At 35.2% G+C, this 26,252-nt stretch overlaps 1 protein-coding gene and 2 long non-coding RNA genes across 7 annotated transcripts in view; 1 reads left to right on the top strand and 2 right to left on the bottom strand.

Moving 5' to 3' along the window:
- The window catches only part of MAPRE2 (microtubule associated protein RP/EB family member 2), a 57,214-nt gene that overhangs the window by 10,359 nt on the left and 20,603 nt on the right, over nucleotides 1-26,252 (bottom strand). For 2 of the 5 annotated variants that reach the window (XM_026699236.2, XM_026699233.2), the window contains exon 3: nucleotides 9,573-9,700. In XM_026699236.2, coding sequence (XP_026555021.1) covers nucleotides 9,573-9,693 — 121 coding nt within the window. In that variant the 5' untranslated portion in view covers nucleotides 9,694-9,700. Of the gene's footprint in view, nucleotides 1-9,572; nucleotides 9,701-19,088; nucleotides 19,108-20,180; nucleotides 20,467-26,252 lie in introns of those variants that run through there. The other 3 variants (XM_026699235.2, XM_087931221.1, XM_026699238.2) reach the window with 3 other exon arrangements.
- Nucleotides 1,205-3,649, bottom strand: LOC148126378 (uncharacterized). The gene is made up of 3 exons (XR_015743194.1): nucleotides 3,524-3,649; nucleotides 2,688-2,769; nucleotides 1,205-1,323 (listed from the first exon to the last, which is right to left on the bottom strand). It is a non-coding gene; the product is annotated as an uncharacterized LOC148126378 (long non-coding RNA).
- LOC148126377 (uncharacterized) lies at nucleotides 20,932-25,619 on the top strand. Its single transcript, XR_015743195.1, has 3 exons — nucleotides 20,932-21,059; nucleotides 24,092-24,157; nucleotides 25,539-25,619. It is a non-coding gene; the product is annotated as an uncharacterized LOC148126377 (long non-coding RNA).

Genomic DNA, 26,252 nt, shown 5'->3' with positions numbered 1-26,252 from the left:
AAAATGCATGACATGGCACAAATAACACAATGTTGTGGCTTGCTGTGGATACCTATAGGCCCTCATTCATAATATAAATCCTTGGGGGTATCAAAATGGCTGAAAGAATGTAACTCGGTTTGGGGGGTAAAAACTTTCCCCAGAGGATGCTAGAGTTGCTAATTTGCACACTATTAATAATTAATGAAGTACAAACATTAATATACTTGTTTGTTATTTTGGGAATACATTTTCCTTGTAGAAGGTATACATTTTCCTTGTAGAAGGTATACATTTTCCTTGTAGAAGGTATACATTTTCCTTGGAACATTTCAATTCAGCTGTGGTTTGGCTCAAATTTGTCAAAATACTAGATTTATATGTTTCCATATGGAAGACATTACCCATCCATAGTATATAGAGAAAGCTTGTTCCTTCAGGAAAGCCATAGAATTGTGCAGCTATTTAATGATATTCTTCATATAATTATTGCATAACTTGTAGAAAGGAAGATAACTGTATTTCAAAAGGGACAACCTGCACATTCAGGGAACCAGAAATAAAGTCAGGCAACATTAAAATATTCATTGCTTTTACCTATTTCTGGAAATAATGTTTCTTTAAAACTCAAGATTTAGTTTACTTTGGAGTATTGATTCAGTGGTCAATATTCATTATATTTTTAAACTGGGCTACAGCTTGCAAAAGTGGTAAATTCTTTTGATCTAATTACAGTACAGGAATTCTGTACTTTGTTTAGAATTGAACAGAAGGCAGATATACACTACTTTTCATGCAGATCTCACAACTGTACAACAAAAAAGACAGAAATGAAGGTTTGATTTATTAAGCTTACAAACATTAAGGATAAACAAATGGATAGACTGAAAGACAAGAGCCATGGCAGGCTAACTACTGCTGATTCTAATCAACTAACTACAAAATGAGAGAGAAAAAGTTAGATTTATCATTTCTCCCAAGAACAGTTTTCACTAAGGCCAAAACCAGTGTGAATATCTTATCACTGCAATATTGACAACATGAACTAATCACATATTTCAGGGGTGAGAAGCATTTGATCAGGTGCCGAACTTTACTTAATTTACATATAAAGTTAGCATCCCATAAAAATAATAAATGTAAAAATATCAGTATGACTCTCAAAATTAGAGATGATTAGGAATCAAAGCACATCAGACCATCATAAAAGAAAAAAAAACACTATATTGAGGACATGGGCAAGTGTTTTTACCTCCCTGAATACACAAGGGCAAAGCCTCTGTAAATAAGGAGTCCCATGAAATCTTCCCACCAGCAGTACTGAAGGGAGGGCATCAAATGGCTCTGTAAAAAGCAATTATCAGAAATTAATTGCTATATAATTATACTTATATTGTTTTGCAACTATAATCCTATTTTGCCATTTGCCATAAAAAAAATGATCTATCTTTCTGCTGAACAATGTGTTTTACAGTGAAAAATACTAAGCCACTGTATGATCCATATTTATCTAGCAGCAATGGGGTTGCATTGGTATCTTATTCCCAAGTTAGAAAACTAAGATATAATTCCTTCTTGGATATAGAAGCTGAATGTTAAGTAGTATGATGTAATCATTATTTTTTTTACAAGGAACTTCTCACACTGCCATATTATAACCAAACACAGCTTGAGTGAAAAATTATGGAAAAAAAACTGGACAGTAGACTTTTTTTTAATACTTTGAGTGTGTTAATATTCACTAGTAAGCAGTCAGAGTGCAGCACAGGTTTGTCCCCCTGTGCTTTCTGACAGCCTGCTGTAATGTACCAGATGTCAGTTCTGTAGTGTCTAAATTTAGATTAAAGTTCTACTAATGTCACTGTTGTGAAGCTGCAATCGTCCATGCATACAAGAGCCCTAACAGTTTCAATTCTAGGTGTATACATGTTCTCAACAGGAAATGAATTGTGAGGATTCTAGAAAATATAGTTTAGTTCTGTGAATTTATGCACTTGAATGAGAAAACCACAATATGTACAGTTCAGATAACCTTTACTATTAAAACAGTTTCATGAAAATGAAAAACAGGATGCAAATTTTGAAGCAAAATCTCTGTCACAAGCCATCTGACTAATGCACTTGCTTCTATATAGTTAAGCAAGCCATAAGGAAACCATTAACCAAAGCCTATAGTTTGGGTTAGTCCTACCTATCTATATACTTTGTCACTATTACATCTACATTTGGTCTAAACAGTCCTTCTACTATATAATAAATCATGGTTTATGAAGCTATGGCCATCTGGCTCCCCTCACTGACTTCAGATATTCGTTAACATTAAATCAAAATTCTGAGTTTGACACCCCAAATTAGTGTAAAATTTTGAGGTTTCTTCAGAATTCAGCTAAACCCCCCAAAATTCTAGATGGCTGGAAAATGAGCTTTGTGTAGAGCCCTTTACTCTCTCAGCCACTATATATTTTAAGTAAAAAATATGTAATTGTGTCATATACTTGAGTACAACTCTTCATGCATTCTAGAATCCCAAGTGGTTCTAGACTGTATAGTAAAATATGTGTGTGTGTATGTGTATGTGTGTGTGTGTGTATGTATGTACAGTATGTATATATTCACAAAAATGTAGATATAGTTTCTACTGTTTCTACTGTGACTTTTAGTTGACTATATGGGCATCAGGAAGAGAAATGTGGGACCAATATCCATACCTCAATCTCTACCATGTTTGAAGTACTTCAGGCCATCCACTGAATGGTTGGAGAAAGTCATTTCTCAAATAAGAAAAAGAAGCTAAGGGGAGAAAAGAGTATGTAATCATGATACTCAACTTCCAAAATCACAGTTTATGATACCCTGATATAATGCTGTGAAGATACTTCTTCTACATATGCTCAAATATTGCCATATTGCAGGGGTTCAAACTCATAATGACATGTCATCACATGATGTATCGCAACTTTCCCCCCTTTGCTAAAATGGGAGTGGGTGTGGCCATGCATGATGCATCCAGCCCATAGCCATGAGTTTGACACCCCTGCCATTTTGGCATGGATCATGAAAGGTAAAAAAATGAACAGAGAAAAAAACAAGCTAAATAAGTACTGTTATTCTTGCAAACATGAAATCAACCATGGATTTCAAAACAATCATCCATATACAACTGGAGCACGACAAGAGCAAAATTATTCATAGAATAATTGGTATACAAAATAAGATTTTTGTTTCATTCAGTGCAACAGAACTATAAAACTTTATTTTGGTATCAGATTAATTTATTCTTCCTTCATTTCTTTTTTCTGTAAATGTCAAAAGAAGGACAGTGAGCTAATCAAATGCCCATGTGAGTACTCTAAACACTGAAACATCACTAATAATGTCTTCTGTTTTACTTTCCAGATAATAAGAATTACAAAAACTACTGAAAATAAGGTAGATAGATATCACTTTGCAATTCTTACTGAATTTCAAAAAAGGATACTGTAAAGGTAGAAAAATGCAGGAAAAAAACAAGAAAAATTAGAGGTGGCAGGTGGCGCAGCTGTACCTGAAAGGGAGGGCAATCTGTAGCTTGCCAGATTCTGCAGAACTTAAATTTCCCAAAGTCTCAGCTTTAGAGTCAACAGTGTGTTGTATTCAGTAACAACTGGAAAGCAATGGAGGTACTGGTGGCCATCATTTTATATAAAACAATATAATGATGCTTCCAATTTTTATACCGCTTTATTTTATACTTCTTTAATTTGTCCATCTAAAAAGTTTATGTTTTTTTCAAATAAACATTTTATCCTTAGAATAACTGAAGAATTTTGTCATGACTTTCTCAAAAGGCAATTCCTATTTGCCTTTTAGGTGTATATCATTATGTTTCCAAGGCAAAAAAAATTTTTCGCTGTACTTTCTTACTCAGGATCAAATATTCTGCTAATACTTTTACAGCTTCAATAACTGAGTGTAATATATCTAAAATAATTGGGTAAGGGTTCCAGAACCAATTCCTTTCACATGTGAGCCAATTAAGGCAGTAGTAAACCACTTCTAACGAAAGCTGCATGAAGCTAATGAGGTATTACTAAGAATCAGGCTTCACTCAAGAATAGTTTTACTTTCTTAATTGTGCACATGATATTTATCATAGCTTCTTAAGATGCCCTTTCTTTCCTGCCTGTAAACAGATGGAATGGTGATTCTGTATTCAGTATAAACATAAAAACAGTTTCTATACCTTAAATTATTTCCCAAGAGTTTACTGATTAAAAATGACTATTCATTAATTTATATGTTGCCAATCTTACTGTTGAGCAACAAGAAATACTAAAAGCATTAGTATAATATATAATATATAAAAAGAAACAAACAGATATGGTGAAATATTGAATGAAACGGGTGAACTTAAATCTATACAAAAATTAGAGGAACAAGGTATAAAGATGAATTGGTTTTCATATGCGCAAATACATTCAAGGTATGATAAAGACTCTAAAATAAAAGGTTTCTATGATTTATGACTTATGTACTGATTTAGATAAGATTTTGACAGGTACTGATGAAAAGGTGATTAAAAATTGTATGGATATTTATTAGAAATTAAACTAGAAGAAGAACAAGTTAAAGAAACAATAATTGCTTGGGGGAAGAATTTTGGATCTAGAGAAATGGCAAAAATTGTGGTTTCAAAATTATAAAATGACAATGTCAACAGCATATAAAGAAAATTTGTATAAGATGTTTTACAGGTGGCATCCCCCCCCCCCAAGAATAGCAAGAATGTCCAAGAACAAATTGGAAAAATGTTGGAAATGTCATCAGACACCTGGCTCATACTACCATATGTGGTGCACTTGTGCAGATGCTAAAAAATATGGGACTAAAATCCACATGTGGTTGGAAAAAATGACAAAAAAGCATATAGATTTGAAACCAGAGATATTTTTATTGGGAATTTTACCTGAAATATATAGTAAAGAATTGAAATACCTGATTGTAAATGTATTAACAGCGGCTAGGATTGTATTTGCTAAAAATTGGAAAAATGAGAAAATACCATCACAGGAGGAAATCATTAAGAAAATATTGGAATGTGCTGAAATGAGTAGACTGACATTTGAAATCAGAGAACAAGATGATAAACAATTTTATAAAATGTGGGATCTATTCTATCAACGGTTAGAAAATAAAACATGGTAATGAAATATGTAGATTCTTAGAAAATAATATATAAAGATGTATTCTTTTCTTATTACATCTACAAAATGATTGTAGGATAGATTTGAGATGATAATATGAACTGTCACAAAACAATTTAAGTAAAATATGATTATTTCGTAAAACATGAATGAATAAAAGTATAGTCAAATGATTGATTAACAATGATATTAATGTATTTAATACTTGATTGAAAATATGAGAATATATACAATGTAATTGAAGACTACGAAATGGAAGCACAAAACAATTTGTAAACCAACTGGCACACTGTATGTGTGTGTGGTATATATATATATATATATATATATATATATATATATATGGATCTTTGGTTGTTCGGGTTTTCTCCCGCGTAAGATTCGAAGTATCTAGGCAACGTTTCGATGAAGTCTCATTCATCATCTTCAGGCCTCTGTCTCCGGCTCTGTGCTCCTCAGAGTAATGTGAGATTGCAGCTGCTTCCTCCTTTTAACTGCCAGTGGGGTGGGACTTGATTCAGTGGGGGCTTGGCTGTGTTCTGATTGGGTGGGGGTGTGTTCTCATTGGTAGGGGTTTGGCTGTGTTCTGATTGGTTGGGGGTTAGCCGTGTTCTGATTGGTTGGAGCGTGTTCTGTTCAGGTGGGGGCTTGGTTGTGCTCAGGTTAGTCTTAGTTGCTGGGGATTTGAGCTGGTGAGTTGTGATCTTGCTGTTTGGCTTCTAGTTCGTGGTCCTTCTGCATCTTCATAGTGGGTGTCGGTTTGCTTCATGTATGGCTCAGAGGGGTTTGAAGTGGGTAGTGATGCAGCTGCCGTGCAGCTTCTGGTCCAGGGTCGTGTCTCATCTTCTGGGTGGGTGGGGGTCTGTTTTCTACATGGAAGTGTGGTGGTGGCATCTTGTGTGGCTCTCATGGGTGTGGGTCTGGTGTCCTTCTTCATGTTAGGTACTCGTCTGTTCATGAGGGCGGGTTTCCAAATGGCTGGAAGGCGGGAGGTGTCGTCTCGTTTGTTCATGCTGTGTGGGCGTTTTTCTATCTCTATGGCTTCTCTGATTATTCTGCTGTTGAAGTGTTCGGTTTTGGCGATAGTTCTGGTATTTTTAAAATCAATTTCATGTCCTGTGGCTTTGAGGTGTTGGACCAGGGAAGAGGTCATTTCTTCCTTTTTGATTGAGTTCTTATGTTCTTCAATGCGTGCACTTATTCTTCTGTTAGTTTGTCCAATGTATGTGGTAGGGCAGGCAGTGCAGGGGATTTCGTATACTCCTTGGTTTTCTAATTCGATTTTGTCTTTGGGGTTTCTTAGGATGGTGGATATTTTTCTGTTTGTGCAGAATGCTGTTTTGATGTTGTGTTTTTGGAGGATCTTGCTAATTTTGTCTGTAGTGCCTTTTATATATGGGAGGAGGGCTTTGCCGTTTTCTTGTTCTCTGTCTTGGATTTTGGTTGGGGTTTCTTTTTGGATTAGGTGGGTAATCTTCTTTCTTTGGAATCCATTGGCTGTAAGTACGTTGGTGAGAGTGTGTAGTTCGGTTTTTTGGTGTTGTTCATCGGCTAAGCATTTTGTTCTGGAGATGAGTGTCTTGGCTACGGAATTGATCTGTGCTGGGTGGTGGTGTGAGAGTGCATGTAGATAGCGGTTAGTATGTGTTTTCTTCTGGTAGATGGTGTGTCCTAGGGAGCCATTGGATCTTTTGTATACCAAGACATCTAGGAAGGGAAGTTGGTTGTTGGCTTCTGTTTCCATGGTGAATTGTATTTTGGGGTGTAGGCTGTTGAGGTGTATGAGGAAGTTGTTCAGTTTTTCTTTCCCGTGTGGCCAGATTATGAAGGTGTCATCTACGTATCTGAGCCAGAGTTTGGGTTTGTGGTCGTATTTTTCTAGAGCTTGTGTTTCAAAGTGTTCCAGATGTAGAGGTTTGCGATGACAGGTGAGAGGGGTGATCCCATGGGTGCTCCTTCTATTTGTTTGTATTTTTGTCCATTGTAGGTGAAGTATGTATTGGATAGGCAGTGGTTGGTTAGATCTAGGATGTGCTTGGGGGGGTTGTATTTGTTTTGGATGGCTGTCAAGGCTTCTTTTATTGGCACTTGGGTGAAGAGGGATATGACAACCAAAGATCCACATATAAATACCCGCGAGAACCTCAGAAAACAAATATATATATATATATATATGGAAGATGGTTTGATGTTTTTTTTGTTTTATTTGTCTATGTTCGTCTTAAAAACCAATAAAAATTTTAAAAAAAGAAAAGAAATACTAAAAGCACAACTACAGAATCAATTTGCTTTTTCACATAGGCATATAGACTAAGGAAAATGTTTCTTTAAACTTTATGTCTAAAAGAGTCAAGAGACTCAGTCACAAATATGAATGAAAAATTTCAATAAATAGTATAAAACACTATGTAATTAAAATCACAAGAAACACCGTAATGATATTACATCACTTCTGAGATGTTTTCAAATCCTTATCTATGAAGCATGGATAGTGAATCAGACAGCACAAATTAGCACCTGGGATCAAGACAAGACAAGGTGATGTATCACTTTACCAGGATTCTAACCAACCTATTAAAACAATGAAGACTTTCTAATATACAGAATTACCTTGAAACTCAAACACTCAGGTATAAGGAGTAGATTAACAGAGTTCCTAATTGCATCAAGATAAATGCCAAATATGAGATTTAATCAATTGATTTCCTGTCCACTCTTAGGAAATTCAGCCAACCTACCAACAAATTCAAACCTCAGAGTGGAAAAGCACATTAAAGAACATTGCGAGCATATTCACAAGCACAAAATTGTTTCAACCTGCAATATCTTCTATTATTATTCTCCCCTCAAAGCCACAATCATCTCTATCTTCCACAATCCTCAGCTTCTCTCAATCTAATGCAATTATATTCATTGAGCATTATTTGTAACTTATTGATAATTATCTGGATATTTTCAGTGCAGATATTAATATAAAATAGCTATAAAGACTAGACTAAGCTTATTGAAAGTTATGCAACATGGGTTTAAGTCTTATTGCACCTATATAACTATACATCTGTCAAGGATCACACATTTTCCTATTATAAGAATCTTACAATGACTCTTTAATAACACATTGCAGTGGATAAAAACATACATTGCACTGGAACAAAAAAATTTGAGAAATATTGAACAATAAACATCAATGACATTAACTAAATTACATTAAACAATATACATTAAGAACAACACCATTCTATATCTTTCCCCTTGCAGGTGTTATACTCACACTCTCCCTTGGAGTTCTTTTAGAACCTGTTGCATACATAGGTGATTCATGATAGCCATTTAAATATCTTTCTTTAATCATGTCATACTGGATAGATGATAGATAAATAAGATAGAAGATAGATAGATAGATAGATAGATAGATAGATAGATAGATAGATAGATAGATAGATAAGATCAACAAGACAGACAGACAGATATAGACAAACAGATATTCATTTTTAACAGCCTTGTTGTCACAACTATTGTTTCTTTCAAGCCTTTAAAAATTACAAAGTCTTTTGCCTGTGTGATTCTGAGGTGTGCTTAACCTAGCTTTCTTTTCCTGGTCTAGATTGGCGGAAGGCTCAGGCAATAGCAACATTCTGCCATGATGTAAAATTAGAAATTTATTTATTTAAAATAAAAGAAATACCAACTGCTATCATGATTGTAAAATCAGTGTATTCAAACTGAATAGATTCAAGTTTTTAAATATTTAGGAATCCACATTCAATCTTCCATCACTTGGAAACAAAATCAGGAAATTACAGAATCTGCCCCCAAAATCTCTATCACTGTCATTAGATTTGCTATCTCTCATAAACAAAATATATAAGGTCAGAGAATTGTCCAAACCTGGACAAAACAGGCCTGTTTTAGGATCAGACCATCACCTAGAGTGTGAACAATTTTTGGTTATATGACCTACTTCCAGAAATTGCTTTCAACCATCTTGAATATCACAATGTGGAATGATTTGGCATGGTCTGAAAGAATACAACATTCCAAAATTATTAAAACATTCCTCTCCCAAATCAGTAAGTTTCCTCCTACATGCAAGTATTTCCAGAACAATTAGGAAAATAAAGAGTCATCTTGAATTAAGACTAATGATGAGTAGCTAGCCAGTCAACTGCAAACAGAAAAAAAATAATTGGAGCTTGAAAGCCAGCACAGAAGGTAATTTTTAATTTACTCTAAAAGTTCTATGGTACTTATTTTCTGAACAGATAAAGAATCTTTTCAAGAAAGCAACATTTTAGTAAAGGTACCATACAGTTCTGAATACATAATAGAATAAAAAAAAAATTCAACTGTTTTGGTCATTGCTATGATTTATAATTCCTAAATGTAATTTTTATTAAAAAAATATCTTACCTGAACACAGTTGTTCAACTTTTGTGTAGTTTAAAGCTACTATGTCATTCACCCATGCAATGATGTCATGTCTGCTCATAGTCTCTTGGGTTATAGAGGTAGAATACACGTTGACCGCCATTCCCCAACTGCAAAATCAGATATGCATAGATCAAGTTTGATACCAGAATATTTGCCATTCTGAATCCAATATCTATATAACACATACATAACAGTGGGGAAAAAACCAGTATTTCCAAAATATGTTCATTATCAATTCAGTTTTTTCAATCTCAAGCTACATTTATTGATCTATAACCCCTATAATCCTCACTTAGCATGATATTAATATCCAAATATAGATGGCAAAGAATTAATTAAAGGAGCTGAAGTCCAATGCATTTCAATGATTCACTTTATCTGACTTTTCCCATTAAGAAAAAATAAACTCCATACTGGTCTCCCATTATTTGACAGAATCTGCAAGTCATTCTTATCTTAAATTCTCTCCTAAAGAATTAGTGATGATACAATATATAAAGACCATGTATTATTAACAACCCATGGAAATATGAGAACAAGTTCTACCCTGTTTCAGATTGGGCTTTTGACCGTATAAGAACAAGTTCTCATATGGTCAAAAGCCCAATCTGAAACAGGGTAGCTTTGAGACCTTTGCATTGCATAGGTATAAGAAAATCGTAAGAATTTAAAATTGATTTTATTATAATAAATAGAGCATGCATTTGAAACACAACAGAGGAACACTAGAATTCTTCCATGTCTTCAAAGTCTTTCTGCAATAAATCTATTCTCAGATTTTGTATCCTGAGAAACATATTCTTAAATTTTTACCTTCTCAACAGTTGGAAGCCTGGCTTGTATCAGTGTTTGTAAATGTGTTGGACTACATTTTAGGATGAATCCTGTTCAATAACTAACTTGTTTTATAGTATGTTATCTGTTAATTTGGGAACTGTATATAAGGATAGCTTAATTCTGAAAATCAAACAAGCATTGTTTATATCGCTAAGTAACATGGAAAAGTATGTCTCTTATGCAAAAATATCATTATTATATTACAGTTTAGCTTTTCATGTGAACTGGATATATATCCTTTAATTGAAGTGTAACAGTACTCTGTGTAATACAGAGAAAGGAAATTAGTTCCTCTATTTGAACCTGTAAAATTCTTCACTCCATTAACTCCTTATCTCCCAAATTCAAACAGAAATCAATACTTGGAAGTAAATTATCAGTTTAATAAACTACATATCCCCTGTATTTTGACCAACTTGGGGAATAATCAGCCTTACTCTTCTGGAATGTATATGAGGAGCTGATAGTTATATTTGACCAGAGGAGTGTGTTTTCTATTATTATAAAATGATGCCTATGACATGAATTAAGATAATATAAAATCACCTGTTGCTTATTTTGTGGTGAGAAATGAGCATTTATTTATTTATAGATATGTATCTCCACTTTTAATTTATCTGAACATCATTAAGAATATAAAAAATGCTAAAACACAATATTACAGCAATTAAAATCCCAATTTTAAAAGTTTTTCATATTTTCATATTTTTGAAATATTATTTTAAAGCTTTCATTTAAATCAGGGATCTCCAACCTTGACAACTTTAAGCCTGGCGGACTTCAACTCTTTGCTGGCTGGGGAATTCTGGGAGTTGAAGTCCGCCAGGCTTAAAGTTGTCAAGGTTGGAGACCCTTGATTTAAATCACCTTATATATTTTAAACAAAATAATATATAAAATAATTTACCGAGCAGGTGGAAAAATCAGGTGGAAAAATCTGATAATAGAAAGGGTTACAATAAACAATCATATTTGCATAGCCACCTGTCTCACAAAAAGCGACTATGGAGCCATACATCAAATAAGTATTAAAATAACAAATACAAAGAAATAGAAAGTCCACATTAAAAGATAAATAATATAAAAACAAATATACAAACCCTAGGCAAAGAAGGAATAAAAATTGTTACCTCTGACCATGTCTCTGGTTCCCTGGGAGCCCCAGGCCTGATAACTTAACCAGGACATGAGGGAATTCTGGGATATGAAAAGGGATGGACCTAATCTTGGGAGGAGAGAGAAATGTTTCATACGGTGAGTTCCACGGCAGTTCTGGGACCCACCAAACATTGGTCCTCAGCTGATAATACATGCAGCATGTCTTCTTTGCCAGATCTAATGGGGCAGCTAATCAGGGAGAGGCAGATCCTCAGACAAGTCTAGTCCTGTGCCATGAAAGGCTTTAAAGGTTAAAACCAAGACCTTAAACTGTTCCCAGAATCAAACTGGCAACCAATGCAGTTCATGGAGCAGGGGTGTAACACACTGTTCTAGGGCACACATAATTGCCCATGCTGCCGCATTCTATTCCAGCTGAAGCTTCCAGAGCTTCCCATAGATTGCATTTCAGTAGTCCAATCTGGCGATGACTAGGGAATAAAAAACTTTAAGCAAAGTAACTTCTAGAACAAAAATAACATACTCCATACATTGCAGCAAGGAGCTTGTTTTTCTATTTTAAGAGAAGGAAGCTGCATAACAGAAAGGGGCAGAATAGCAATAGCACTTTGACTTATACACCACTTTGTAGTGCTTTACAGCCCTCTCAAAGCGTTTTAGAGACAGCATATTGCCACCAACAATTTGGGTCCTCATTAGAATGCTACCTAGTTAAAAAAAAAAAAGCATAAATCCTTAGACTGGATTGGTAAGAAGTTGCAAACCCTTGAAATATTCCCAGATGCTTTTCCAGGGATTTCTTCTTTGTCCCACTGAAATGGCTAAAGGTACTAAGGCAAAAAAGTAACACATATCACTTAATCTTGCCTTTGGTTCACTAGATCACTAAACTGATGAAGTGATACTTGGTCCATCTATAGCAGGGATGTCAAATACAAAGCCAGCAAGCCAGATCAAGCCCACAATGTGGTTGGATCCAGCCCGTACATTCCACTAAATAAGTTTTACACAAATGTCTTCAGGTTCACTTAATTAGGCCACTGCAAAATTGCAAGAGTTGCAGGACAGATTAGTTTGGGTATTTGCTAATTTAGGTGCCTCTCCTGCTATGAAAAAGTACAAATAAAAGGAAGGTGGGGCGGGGGAAGCAACCAATCTGTTCTCAGCTGGGAGAGCAGAACCAGAATAAGCACTCAGCTCTTAGAAAGGGGATATCAGTTTTGTTTATGAATCTGTTTCCTGACAGGAAGTGGGTTTTATTGGTTCCTCCCAAGATTCCTGCACTTGATGAGAATACATCAACAACCTTTCCTAATGTGGTATCTCCACAAATTTCACATAGCAACTGTTATTGCACTTCTGACTACAAGTATAGTTTAAAATTATCTGAAAGGGACTACATTAGAAAAGTGAGATCACTATGAACTTTACTCCTGAGCATGAAGTTCAGCGTCATAATTTGGGAAAATAATTATCATAAAGAATTATATCCACAAGCACGTGCTTACTACTGGACCTTAAATTCAGTAACACAAGTTATGATTTTTGAGTGGATTCTTCAAGTGACTACTTACTATTTTTTGCCCCTGTATGATTCATTCAGCTTAGTAATCAACTGTATTAAGATTCTAAGTCCTAGAACTGTTATTTTATCTACAATTAATAAATGTCATGCAATATTACATGTGGATCTCTTCTCTTCCCTGCCTTGCCCTCCTTGGGTTACAGTTCTCCCTCCCCCTCCCTCCCTCCCTCCTCTCTCTCTCAAACACACACTTCCATTTCTATAGAGAGAGCTCATTCATGGAGAATAATTGCATCATGAATTATCCCATTAAAAAAAACTGGAAATGTTTCTAATACACCAATATATTTTCTCTAAACAATGGAGTTTTCTGAAATGAAGAACATACATTATCTGTGTTTAGAACCTCAGATTATGGCCAGTTTGGTACTTTAAAGTTAGCTTTGAAGATGACAAAACTATATTACTTTAGGTTTTGTTACAATGTTTAAGTTTTGTTACAATTTCTGAGCACTGAAAGGAATAAATTAACAACTTCTTTTTCAATTCAAAAACTATACTACATCCCATTCTTCTTTAGTGACCCCCCCCCCCAACTCTTCATTTTCATTTTCTCCAAATTCACTGCGTAAAAACTCCAATTAAAACTATGGATAAATACCTGCCAAGTCAAGATAACTTTTTGTGATTTAATAACTGGATTCCAAAGTATGTCATAAGTATGTCGTATTTTAGGCTGAGATGCTACTAAATCTCTGAGTTATTTTTGCAGCAGTAGCAGGCCATCATAGTTTCCCTTTTATCAAAGGTTACTGTAAGGTAGCAAGCAGCTACCCATCCGCAGAATATAGGTTTTATAGACAAATTTGAAACAAGACTAAAATGCTATAAAATATATGCTTAAACATGCTGAAGAATTTCTTTTCAAATTCTCTACAAAACTGAGATCAGGAAAGTAGAAAATACTCAAAATAGGCAATGTTTTACTGTTACCACCAGAAAAATATTTATAAAGACAACTAAAAATGGCCTACAGTTTTTCTACAAGAGGTCATTTTTCACATGAAGCACCAGGATATACTTATAAGGATTTTTTAAATGAAAAATTAGAACTTACATAATTATTTGAAATAATCTGCCTAACATTGTTTGAGCAAAACTTACATTCATTTCTCTAGAGCAGTATTCAACAGAAGTGGGATTTCTATTCTTGAAACAACTGAATACAGGCATTAAAGCATCTAGCTCAGTTGTGAACATTAAGGAACATCAATAAAATATTAATAAATTAGAAGAAATACTGCAGCTAAAACTAAAAGATACATTCCTACTCCATTCTATTTTGGTTCACCCACACAAGAGCTTTCATTTCTAACTAAAAAGTAGTAAGTATGCATGTTAATGAAAAAAAATAATTTGGAAAACTTTTTCCACTTACAAAAAAAAAAATGGGAAGAGAGGAATATAAGGAAATCCCCTGGATTTCCTACTAAGAATCAAAGAAATGTACATGACCCGAGCCATTGCTACTGAAGAACTACTACTTAGATACGTATCCCAAAGGTTTAGAGATGTCTGAATACAAGGCTGGATGTGTACTTAAATTACCATATATATTTCTTTTATTCAATATAAACATGTGATCTTATTACTGTTTCATATTATCTATTTTACATGTTGTATTCTAATATGTCCTAATAGAAAAACAATACGGTATTACTATTACTACCAAATGTAGAATGCACTTCATAAAACATTAAATTCATAACCTGGAATTCTTTAGTCAGTTCTGTAAAATAGTTTTTTCAGAATTTAAAGGAGTCCAATGCTTTAGAATAATGGAAGAATTTCATATAGGTGGTCATCAATTTATTATCAATCACCTAATGACTGTTCAAAATTACAAGAGACTCAGGAAAAATTACTTATGATCCATCTTTTAAGTTACTGCTGCATCACCCTGGAGGTCACGTGATTGTATCTCAAGCAGTAGGTAATCTTATGAATGGTTGCCAAACGTCCTGCCATCATGTAATCACCATTTGCAGTCTTCTCTACTTGCTTCCTCAGGAAATCAACATCACCGGAAAAGACTTTTGTATTTACTGTTCAGAAAAATTGCATTTGCTAGCTTTCTAGCCAGAATGCAAAGTTTCTGAAGGGTAAAAAAGCTAGCACCCAGAAGGCAAGAGCTTACTTTCCCCAGGCCAACACAGCAATTTTCTTCTGCATAATGAGGGGAGAAGAATCATCTTGCTGGCCCAGGAAAAGGCAGTTCAGATCCTCAGGATCCAAGTTTCCTTTCTCTGGTTCAGTCTGGCAGTTCCCTTTCACACATGGAAGACAGGGGAAGGTTTGCGGTAGACTGGAGAAATGAAGCTTGGCTCTTTGGGATCCAATCTTTGTTTTTCCAGCACAGCACAGGATTTCCCTTCTGCGCATGGAGGAGAGCTGCCTGCCCTCTTTTAGCAGGCAACTCTTTCACTCTGCCTGCTTATTGACCACTACTATGAGGGCCTGGTTAGCAGTTGTTGAATGAGGCGGACACATAGGCACCTCACTAAATGATTCCAATGAATTAAACCAAAATTCCAGGCCTAACTGTAATTGTAAGTTGAGGAGTACCCCATGCCATTATAAATGAATAATAGAGAAAGGGGTCCTCTATTATTTATCTGATATTAACTCCATATTTTCAGAGGAAAGCACAGTATCATACATCTCCACCTAAGAAGTGACATATAATGACTGTGTCAAAGTTAATTTATTTGTATAATTAATATGCTGGTTGCACTGCTTTCCTATATAATGTAATACTGTTATAATAATACATAACGGCTTGTGGCCATCTCTTACTGGAAATTGACATAAGAAAATATACTAGTTTAAAGGCCACATATTAAAGATTTTTTTGGTCAGAGTAACAAAAAAGATTTTTTTTAATAATATCTGTTGAGACAATTAGGGTGTGTTCAAATCTTACTTCATACAAATAGCCAATTGGAATTACCAATATACGTCTTATTGCTAACATTAATAGAAAAATTCTGATTTAGTTCTTGAAAGTAGGATTTGGAAAGCACAAAATTCAACAGGAAACTATGAGAGTAACTCAACTTGCATGAGTGACAATTATTAAAGCACTTAGCAGAGAATACTGCTAATCCTCCATTTTCTTTCCAACCCATAGTTAAGCAATGTTCACCAGAAATTACATAAGTGATATGATCATATCTCACATGTGTAGAGCCATAGGGGGAAAAAAGCAGACTCTTTGTTGGGTCTGCTTAAAAAAAAATCAAGAGAACTTGTAGAGCAGTATGAAGCAAATGTTAGTCTGATTTACTGGAGGCTTTTCAAGTAGGTATGCTTTATCAGCTCTCACCAAAATGAAAATTGTATACATTAAAGAGAAGGTCCCCAGTTAATCAAAGAACTTCAGCTTAAAATTACATCTAGGAAAATGAAATTCTGCAATCTAAATGCTAGCATCTATTTTTAAAGATTATGCCAACAGAAGTTGGTTTATTTATATTTCAACATACAGTACAAAAAGAGACAAATACCAGTTCTCATAATACTAGAAAATATAATTGTTGGCAAATTATCTGGAAAGTCCTGAGGATGTTTGTATTCAATTCACATTAGTAAAAAGTAAGATAGTCTTAATTCAAACAATATTTTGGGTGGAAGTGACCCAACAATTTACATTTCCGCACTTCCCCATTTTGTGCAGCATTCCTCTCAATTTCCTGATCAGTGTTTTTTCCCAGCAAAGCAAAACTGTTGTGAATGAGCAGAGATAACTGGGAATAGCTTCCAAAGTAGCCCCTCCTAAGCACTCTGAAGAACAGTTTAAAGGATTTTTACAACATTAAAAAACCAAGGAAGTTTCATATGTAAAGTACATTTACTAACCACATTTCAGCATATAAGGCATAATAGCAACCTAGAGATAAAGCTAAGTAGGAAATAGAAACCTCACTCAAAATCAAGAAACAAGCATGCAAACCTACAGCTTGCGTCCTACTTTGCATCCAGAAGAGTGCAGAAGTGAACAACTTTTGCGAGGCTGAGGGCCAATTGGTTTTTTAAGTGTTGCATCATGAAAAACACTGCTACATGTGCAGAATGAGGATAAAAAACTGGGTGGGACCAAATGTAAATTTAATTTTAATTTTAAATGCAATACAAAGTTAATATGATTACTTCTCACATCTATGAACATTTCTCAAAGTGGAATATTAAAATTCCAATTCTGTGGCAACTTTTGTAGGGTGTGCCTATTTTTAGGAGGTTGTATATGGCCCAAAGAACAACATCTGTTCATCTCCTATTTGGAGTTTATATGTTTTCAGTTTTAGGAATGAATCCATTTGTATCTTTGTACTCAAAAATTGAGGAAATTATTTGAGAAAATTCTAATCTTTATTTTAAAGTGTGTTATGTTTTTGTAATCTAATTCAAGTAGAATAGAATATATTAACCACAACAGTATGAAGATGCAGCTGGGAGTAAGTCTGTATGTAATGGGAATTATGTATGCTATGAAAATAATATAAGATTATTGCCAGAGTGGCACCATAATTACACAACTTACATTCTTAGATTGTTTTTTCTTTTGGAACTAAATATACATGAATCATATAGTTGGCATTTTCATGGATCAGAAATTGTTCAAATATCAACCTACTTATATACAAAGGCTTCCATTTCAGTTGATCTTGGCATACTTTAGAAGATCAGACCAACTGAAACAATTACAATTTCATGGTGGCTCTAAGAATGCACCCTGGTGAAATATGAACTAAATAATATTTGGCTTTCAGATGCCAGTCTGTGGATTATTCACAAATTTGTATTTTGGTGTTTTGGGCTTGTTCATATTTCTCCACTGATGGAGGAAAATATGTGGAATGGTTTATCTGTAATCATATAGTTACCACATGTTAGAAATAAAACAACATCCATCAAGTAGTAGCAATTAAAGTGCTGCAGGAACATTTTGCTTCTGTACCATATTTAATTCAGAAAACTTTAAAACATGTTGGAGAAGGGAAGAAATAAAACACAAGCCTATTACCTTCTAAACCAAGTATTTCCACAATCCTTTGAAATAGAATACTTGCAGTTATCCACAAATAATGTTACATTTTTGCAGTAGTCTAGACTTTTACACCATAAAATTTTCTTCTGAACTAAGCAAAGAAGCTTTTCTTTAAAGAAAAAAACAGTATATTCTGCTGACCAAGTAAATACATTGTTTTCAGTAACAATGTTACATATTTAAGACTGATATCTTCGATGAGATCTCTGACAGTTTATCAACAAACATGAAATGTTCTGTTCTTGATGAGATTAACATTAGACAGATCAGTTTGAAATGTTCTGTTCTTGATGAGATTAACATTAGACAGATCAGTTTTTCAATAAAAGGTTTATCAAATAAATGTTCCAACAGAAATCTGCATAATGGAATGAAGATAAGAAATAAGAGCTTTTAACTTCTTAATAAGACTTAAATAAAAAAAAATCGAAAGTTTCAGGATTTATTCCACATTTTCAAGGTCCAATTAGTGCCACACCTAACAGATGCTATATATAAAACACAAGAGAAGAGCTTAAGCAATTAAGTGTTTTTCAAATTAGTTCTGACTGAATGGATGTTAATAAATATAAGAAAAATAACTTAGATTTCACAAATAATTCAGAGTGTTGTATTTTAAAGCATTTTTGTAATTTCATCCATTCATAAACAAAATAGGAACCTACAGTTGGATGGGCTTTAGCTGAGCTAATGGCATGCAGCAATACTGCTTCAAAGTAATATTCATACACTATCCAATACCCAATTGATCACTTCTACTTTGTTTTTTTTCTGATGTTTTACATTTCACAGTGTTCTCAAACACATTAAGAATTTTTCATTTTCAGAAGCTTGCTCCAGAGCATGATACTCTTAAAAGGAGAAAGTGATATTGATGCATCCAGTTGTGTTATTCAATCGTTCTTACCTTTTCAGAATTCAGGGATAAGCAAAGCCTCAAAGACAAGGCTCATTCTCAGCTACAGTTTTATCCGTGCTGAAAATGGAAGCAATCTTAATGACTCTTATCTAACAGAACATGCCAGATATGCTAATGTGTCTAGGGGGAGGGGCAGAAAGAGGGAACCCTCTTACCAAAGATACATGCCATGCTATTATTAAAGATGTTTTACAACTATGGGTAACAGCCAAGAGTCTCTACCAAAGCAAGAAATGTAATAATAGTGTTGTTGTTTTTTAAAGACAGGGATGTCAATTTATATCCTTAGTGTCCCCTGTTCTTTTAGAAGCTACTGTACAGCCTACCTAGTTTCCAAACCCGGTATTAAGAGGATTTTTAATGTATTCCTGACACTCTGACCTCTACTGTCAAGCTTCCACCAATCAGGGGCTGGCATTTCTTACAAAGCTCCATCAATCTGGTGATTTAACATCACACAGACTGCAGCTTAATCTAGAGGATTCCATTTTTCCTCCTGCACACCAAGGCAGTGCACCATTATATAAGCCTGTTTCTTTCTTCTCTCCCAGCTGCCTCTTCTACGATCTTCCAAATGCCCGCCTTACAAAAGGACATGGAGAAAAACATCAGCACTCATACTACAGCCGTGTGTGTGTGTGTGTGTGTGTGTGTGTGTGTGTGTGGGCGCGCGCGCTCATACACGAAAAAATGCACTCACTCCAGAATGCGGATCTTATTTTCTTCATGCAAAAAAAGAAAAAGAAAATAGGAGGGGGAGCTGGAAAATAGAGAAAGCGCCTCTATAAGAGGGAAAGAATATTCACAAGAGGTTTTTCACGCAGACAATGCAAGGAGCTCATTAAAACTGCTAAACATGCTACACGAGGAGACACGCTAGATTAGGCTTCGGTGCCCCGCTGTTTTTATTATGCAACGTCCTGCAACCCTGCTCTTTTTCCTCCCGACACTGCAGCAATTCTCCAAGGGGGTCAGTGGGGTGTGTGTGTGTGTGTGTGTGTGTGTGTCTACGACGCGCACGCCCAAACTCGCACACGGGGGTGGGGTGGGGGGTGAGAGAGAGAAAAGAGAGCGGGTTACCTGTAGGAACGCTCCCCTCGCACTGTATGCTTCCTGAAAGGGATGATGGTGCCGTTATCCTGGATGATGTCGTTGTTGTTCTCTCCATTTGGGGACAGCGCTTGAGTAGGACCAGGCATTGGAGCGCTCCCAAAAGCAAGCAGCCCAAAACCTGGGTGCCTGGGCGAGGAGAGGCTGGGACGGGCTGGGCTGCTGCTTTTCCCTTTACTACCGATTCTGTCCGATTCTCTCTTCGCCGCCGTCTTCTTTCCCCTCCTTTCTGGTCGGTGACGTCAAATAGCCGGGAGCAGCACCCAGGCCACGTGACTGGCTCCTCACCATAGCAACCGGCTAACTCATCAGCTCTCCTCGATTCACGCAGAGGGCTTGAGCGCGGCCACACGGAGGCAGCCAAACAGGCGCAAGGGGCGGGGCTAACATCTGGCACGTAGAGCCCACTCGGCTTGGCGCCCCCCCCCCCCCCCGCTCCGGGCCTCGCTTCCTCTCCGATTTCGCTCCAGCCGCGCGCTGTGTAAATGCGGCTGCCGATACAAAGAGCCAGCCTTAGGAAGAGGGAGGCATAGAAGAAGAGCGGCTGCGCACGCTCCAAAAAGACATCCCTTCAGTACTGTATTCGGCTTAGCGGGTTTTTTTTTGGTGGGGGGGGGGGTTGCCTTCACGCCTCACCCCCGTTCGTAAAATTTTACACCAATCATTCCTGCCTTTTCAGACAAGTCGGATCACAATCAAAACATGCGATCGAGTGCTCGAAGAAGCCGAGCTTTAGAATTACGAGGTTCTCTTCACCGTACCATAATCGTCCCGGATGAAGCCTGGAAAATGTGCACAGCATGGGAAGTAGCTCTCAGCAGATAAAGCGAGGGAGATGGCGGGCTAAAGGCAAGTTTTCTACACAGTTATGTTTAAATGGCGATTACACTAGTCTCTTTTGCTTTTTCCATTAAGGCGACTTATTGAATTTTCAGGCAAAGAACAACATGATAAAAAGCTCTTCCCACACCTAAGTATGGAGACAAGCAAAGAAGCATTTCGTATTCTACCCTTCCTTGGCAATAATAATTTATTACAATTATAGCCCTAGCAAACAAAATGAAAAGCCTTTTGTTCATAGCTTCATAATCCACTAACATCTCCATCCTCACCATAGCAAATTATCTTTGGCCCCATGACTGAAAGCAGTATCAAAAACACTGAGATGGCATCAATAAACTAGATATTAGAATTGTGGACATAAATCCTAATAAGGTGTTTGTATGGTATAATCCTCATCACTGTCATCATAAAATCACTTCTCAGACACTTATTTATTAACAAAAAAAGAGTAAAGCAATGCTGCTAAATTTTTACAGTATTAAAGATCTGACTATAAGTCTGCATGTGTTGTTAAACATTTTTCATTTTCCTCTTATATATTCTTAGCAGGAAAAAGAGTATCTAAAAACTCCTTTCTTAAAGGCTTTTGAAATCACCTTGAAAAGTTTAAATGCATTTTAAATACCTCAGAGTATTCACTGAATCTTTTTGATGGCTTTCTTCCTTCAGAATATGCATGAAGAGGAAGGCAGTTAAAGTGTTTTGTAAAAAGTAACAGATCTTAACAACAATCTTGTTAAGTACTCTAAATAACCTACACTCCTTTGGTCTCAAGTGTCCCTGCCTGCCAATTGTTTTCATCTATTTACCATAAAGTAATAAATAAAGCTTTGATTTTATAATGTTTTAAGCAGGGAGAAGAGTATCCACCCAAATTACAATTTTTTTTGAAGAGCTATTCCTCCAAATAATAGATAACTTACTGTGGATTTTACAAGATTAATTTAGGGCATGTGAGCAAGTTGGAGAGCTATGGAGCTTTTCTGAGTGATAGGCTTAGGAATTTCAGAAGAAAGGACCAAATAAACACAATTATCATTTATTTTCTATGAATTCCTAATATCTGCGCCTACCATATTTTCTCCAAAGCTGCCTAGGGTGAAGTTCATATCATTACATACATGTTATGTAACCTGTTTCAAGGATGCTTTACAAAAAATAAGATTTACAGACAACAAAGAGCTAAATTAAAAAATTGTGCTAAGTAAAATCCAAATAAATTATACCACATTTAAAACGATTTGTAAATCAGTGTGAAATAGTTGAAGACAAAGGCTACCTGCCCATATATAATTATGAAATAATTTTGCCAAAATGATCCTTATCCTAATTTTGAAAATCTAGATCACTATATCATATTAACTTGGCTCTTTATTTGTTTTAACCTAACGTATTTCAATATCAGTCAAGGTAGATGGCATCATCTAGGCAACACGGGCTAATATAATTTTTTTTAAAGAATTGGATCTGGATAGTACTTTGAATGGAAGATCATCAAGACATCCTAGGTTTATAGTGTAGACTAGAAAGTTGAAAAATACCCTAGAAGAAGAATTACTTTTACATCATTGCCTTTTATTTCCATCTCAGTTGTGATATGGGTTTAAGGAAGCCTGACTTCAAAGGAATTGAGAAAAATCTCCTTATTTTTGGTGGAAAAGAAATGTATCACAAGTGACGCCAAACCCACTCTAATATTTGATGTGGGGGGGGGGAAGCATGTATTAATTTTTTTCTTCTATTCAAGAAAATAGAAAGTGGCTGGCCCAAGGTCATCCAATGGTCATCCAGGCTTCCTTAAAACCATATCCAATGGGCTTTGTGTCTAAGGTGGGACGAGAACTCATAGTCTCCTGATGCTTTAATCACTACACCAAACTGGCTCTTTAACTATTCTTTATTGAGAAGGTGCAAATATTCTTGCCAAACAAATAATTAAGCCAAACATTTTCAGAAATGTGCTATAATCTGCTCTAGTTATCCACATTCATTACATTTATTAAGAAATATTGACCAACCACAATCATATTCTACCACATCCATACTTCTTTTTAAAAAATAGAACAGTAGACCATTATACAATGAGTAATGCCAGTTCTCTGGAAATTGATTGAATTTCTCAGTCAGGATAACTGCTGTGCTACAGTGTATGCATAAACGTTGACACTGCAATCAATAGCTTTTTTTCTCAAATAAACACTGAACTTCTCATCTTTCTTTACAAGTACACCTTTATAGGCATTTTCCTCCACATTTATAGTCCTGTATCTTGATTATGGAACAAATAAGGGAAAAGACATATCTTTTCATATCAGATGGTCAAATTATTTACTACTTCTTGCTTTGATTCTCAAATGCATAATGTACTGGCTCTACCTACTCCAGGATCCTGAATTCTGTCCAATAATGTCTCTATTTTTAATGTAAAAGCTCATCTCCACTCAGTGTTCCTGACCCTACCCTGAATAGGAACTACAGGATCATAAAAATGGAATTTTTAATGTAGTATTGATACATCTTTGCACATTATTTTAGCTATATTATATTTTATATCTGAAGGATTCCTCAAAAGCACTTTCACTCTTCAGTTTTTCAAAAAGTTTCAGGATGCAATCACACTCCCTTCAAATTCCACTTTTTTAAATTAAACTTTTGGTAAAACTTTTTGGTTTTCATGCTCTTTGTAATTCCACCTACCTATTAACTAATCTAGTTGAAGCAGTCCCATTCTGCTTTTCTATTTACTTTTTATTTTAAAAGTTTTTACTTTTCTTGCATTTTCTCTGAGCCACATTATGCCATATTATATTATAATTTGCCAAAGGCATTTATCTCTCTTCACGTACTCTGCAAAGTATTACATATATTTACCGTGCTATGTAAACAGTAAGGCAATAATAGTTTACAGCAAAACTGTCTAACCATTTGGCTTGCCTGGGCCACATTGACTGAAGTAGAATTATCTTGGATGGCATATAAAATATTTAATATAGTTAGTGTATAAACTTTCTTTTTTATATATTTTTATTATCTTGCAGGGCTGCACTAGCTGTCCAGGGCCACATGCAGCATGTGGACTGCAGATTAGACATCCCTGTTATACAGTAAATATTTAAGTATCATTATAGATGTTGGGTTGTACAAATGTTTTATCTTTCTTTGAGAAATGTACTTTTGATACTTTCTTGCACCATTAAATAAATAACATGACTGCAAAATAACTTAACGGATACATTAAAAAAAAAAACTTGGAAACTATGCTGAGATAATAGTTCTGGATATTGTAGCTACCTTTTAAAAATTGACATTTCAATATTTACTTCATTGAGCCCATTAAGCAAATTCTAAAAATACTGTATATAATTGTAGTATTACATGTTAAATTTGTTTCAGTTCTGAAAAAAATCAAGTATATTTCCAAGGAGACCTATTCTCAACATTAGCTGTTTTATTCCGTGTTTGGAAAATAAAGGTATAGAACGGGGGTAAAATTAAGGTATAGAACGGAGAAAAAACAGCATACATTTTTTCTTTTTTAATAGCAGTTTTGCCAGAACTATTCTGAGAACAGAGAGAAGAAATGATATAAGTTCCATATGGATAGCAGACATTTTAGCCTGGCTGACATTCACTGCTTGGAAACAATGCACACATTACAGATGTACTTAATTTTACCATCATCACAAGCTGCTACAAATATACTAAGTCATTTAGTAGGATTCTATCTTCCACAGCTATAGTTGTTACATCCCCCTCAAAGCTCCACTTCCATTTATGAACCAACTGACAAAAGAACATAGACTGAAAGCAAGTAGTTAGAATATTGTTTGGTTCTTTTAAACAAATCAATAAGTAGTAATTTTTTGGGTTTTGGGAACTATGTCTAAAGAGAGTGCTTTGCATTCATCCTCCCTCCACCAAATGAAAACAAAGAAAATGTTTCTTAAATAGAACAGTGCAATTTAAAAAAAATATCAATAAACTCAGTATCTTTAAAACATGCTTTAAAAATATCTTTCTCCCAGTATTTTCCTTTCTTTCTGCATAATGGGTAATTCTCATCAGAACAGAAGAACCAGATTCAAATAATATAGCATTAAAATTAAAAGACACTAACATATATTTTGTTAGCGTAATTTGTTATTCCAAGAACAACTTTGAGAATTTTTACACTAGAATATTTTGTGTGTGTGTGTGTGTTTTTAAACATGGCTGAGATTGTTACAGATATACATCCCATGGTGTTGCTACAAAGTTCTGTAAGAAAAAAAGAAAGAGCACATTCAAATGTGTTTCACTCAGTTTGCAAACTAAGTACAGTATTTTTTCTTTTTTTTTGACTCAAGGGTCTCCTATGTCACAGCCATTTCTTTTCCTTTTGCATTAATGATTATCAGATGCTCACATAAATAACAGGAGAGAGGCTCAAAGGACATTTAGTCTGAAAATATTTTGTGAACAACAGTGGCCCTTCTGTTCCTCTAGGCACTGTTCATGTATCCAGATGCAAGAGTCCCAGGTCTGAATTTGCCAAGAACAAAAAGGAGGATGAACAAATGAACTGCCAAATAATACTGAGAAAGCTATTCACAGTTCCCATTCTCTCTTTCCTTGTCTCTCACACATATTGTTGCAAACATTCTGTGAAATGTATCTCTTAATCTTGGTGTGGAGTAATAAAGAGTGCTACAATGAGACCAAGTCAAATAAAATAAATAACAAACTCATTAAGTTGATCGGGATGGTTATTATTTCTCACCCCATTTGACAGAGTTGTTAGGAATGTAAACCATTACCACTCTGAGTTTCTTATGAGAAAGATGAGATCATTAAAGCCATTTAAGAAATGGTATTTAAGGAGGATTTAAACATTACAGCAGCAAAGAGAGAATGGCAAGCTCTACCAGGAATAAAAATGATGAAGGTTTCATTTCCACTGTGCAACTTTTCCTATTCTTTTGGGATACAGTACTGTCATTTCCTTGTAAATTTTACCTATTCTATTACTGAGCAACCTATCTCACAACAAATGTATCCTCTATATGAAAGGGATTGGCATCAGGAGAGAACAAAAGAATCACTTCCCCTGCCAGGATTCCTGCCTTTTGCATATATTAACATTCAGTTTGTTGTTTACGTTAGTACTACTAGGGAATGTCTCATGGCAGGGGTTCTAAAAAGATACAAGCAATAAAAGAG

Source organism: Pseudonaja textilis, chromosome 3 (assembly GCF_049901715.1).
Source record: "Pseudonaja textilis isolate UNSWEBS1 chromosome 3, rPseTex1.2, whole genome shotgun sequence".
NCBI classification, from domain to species: domain Eukaryota; kingdom Metazoa; phylum Chordata; class Lepidosauria; order Squamata; family Elapidae; genus Pseudonaja; species Pseudonaja textilis.
The sequence above is the reverse complement of the archived record's forward strand: the minus strand, read 5'-3'. Positions and strand labels throughout refer to the sequence as shown.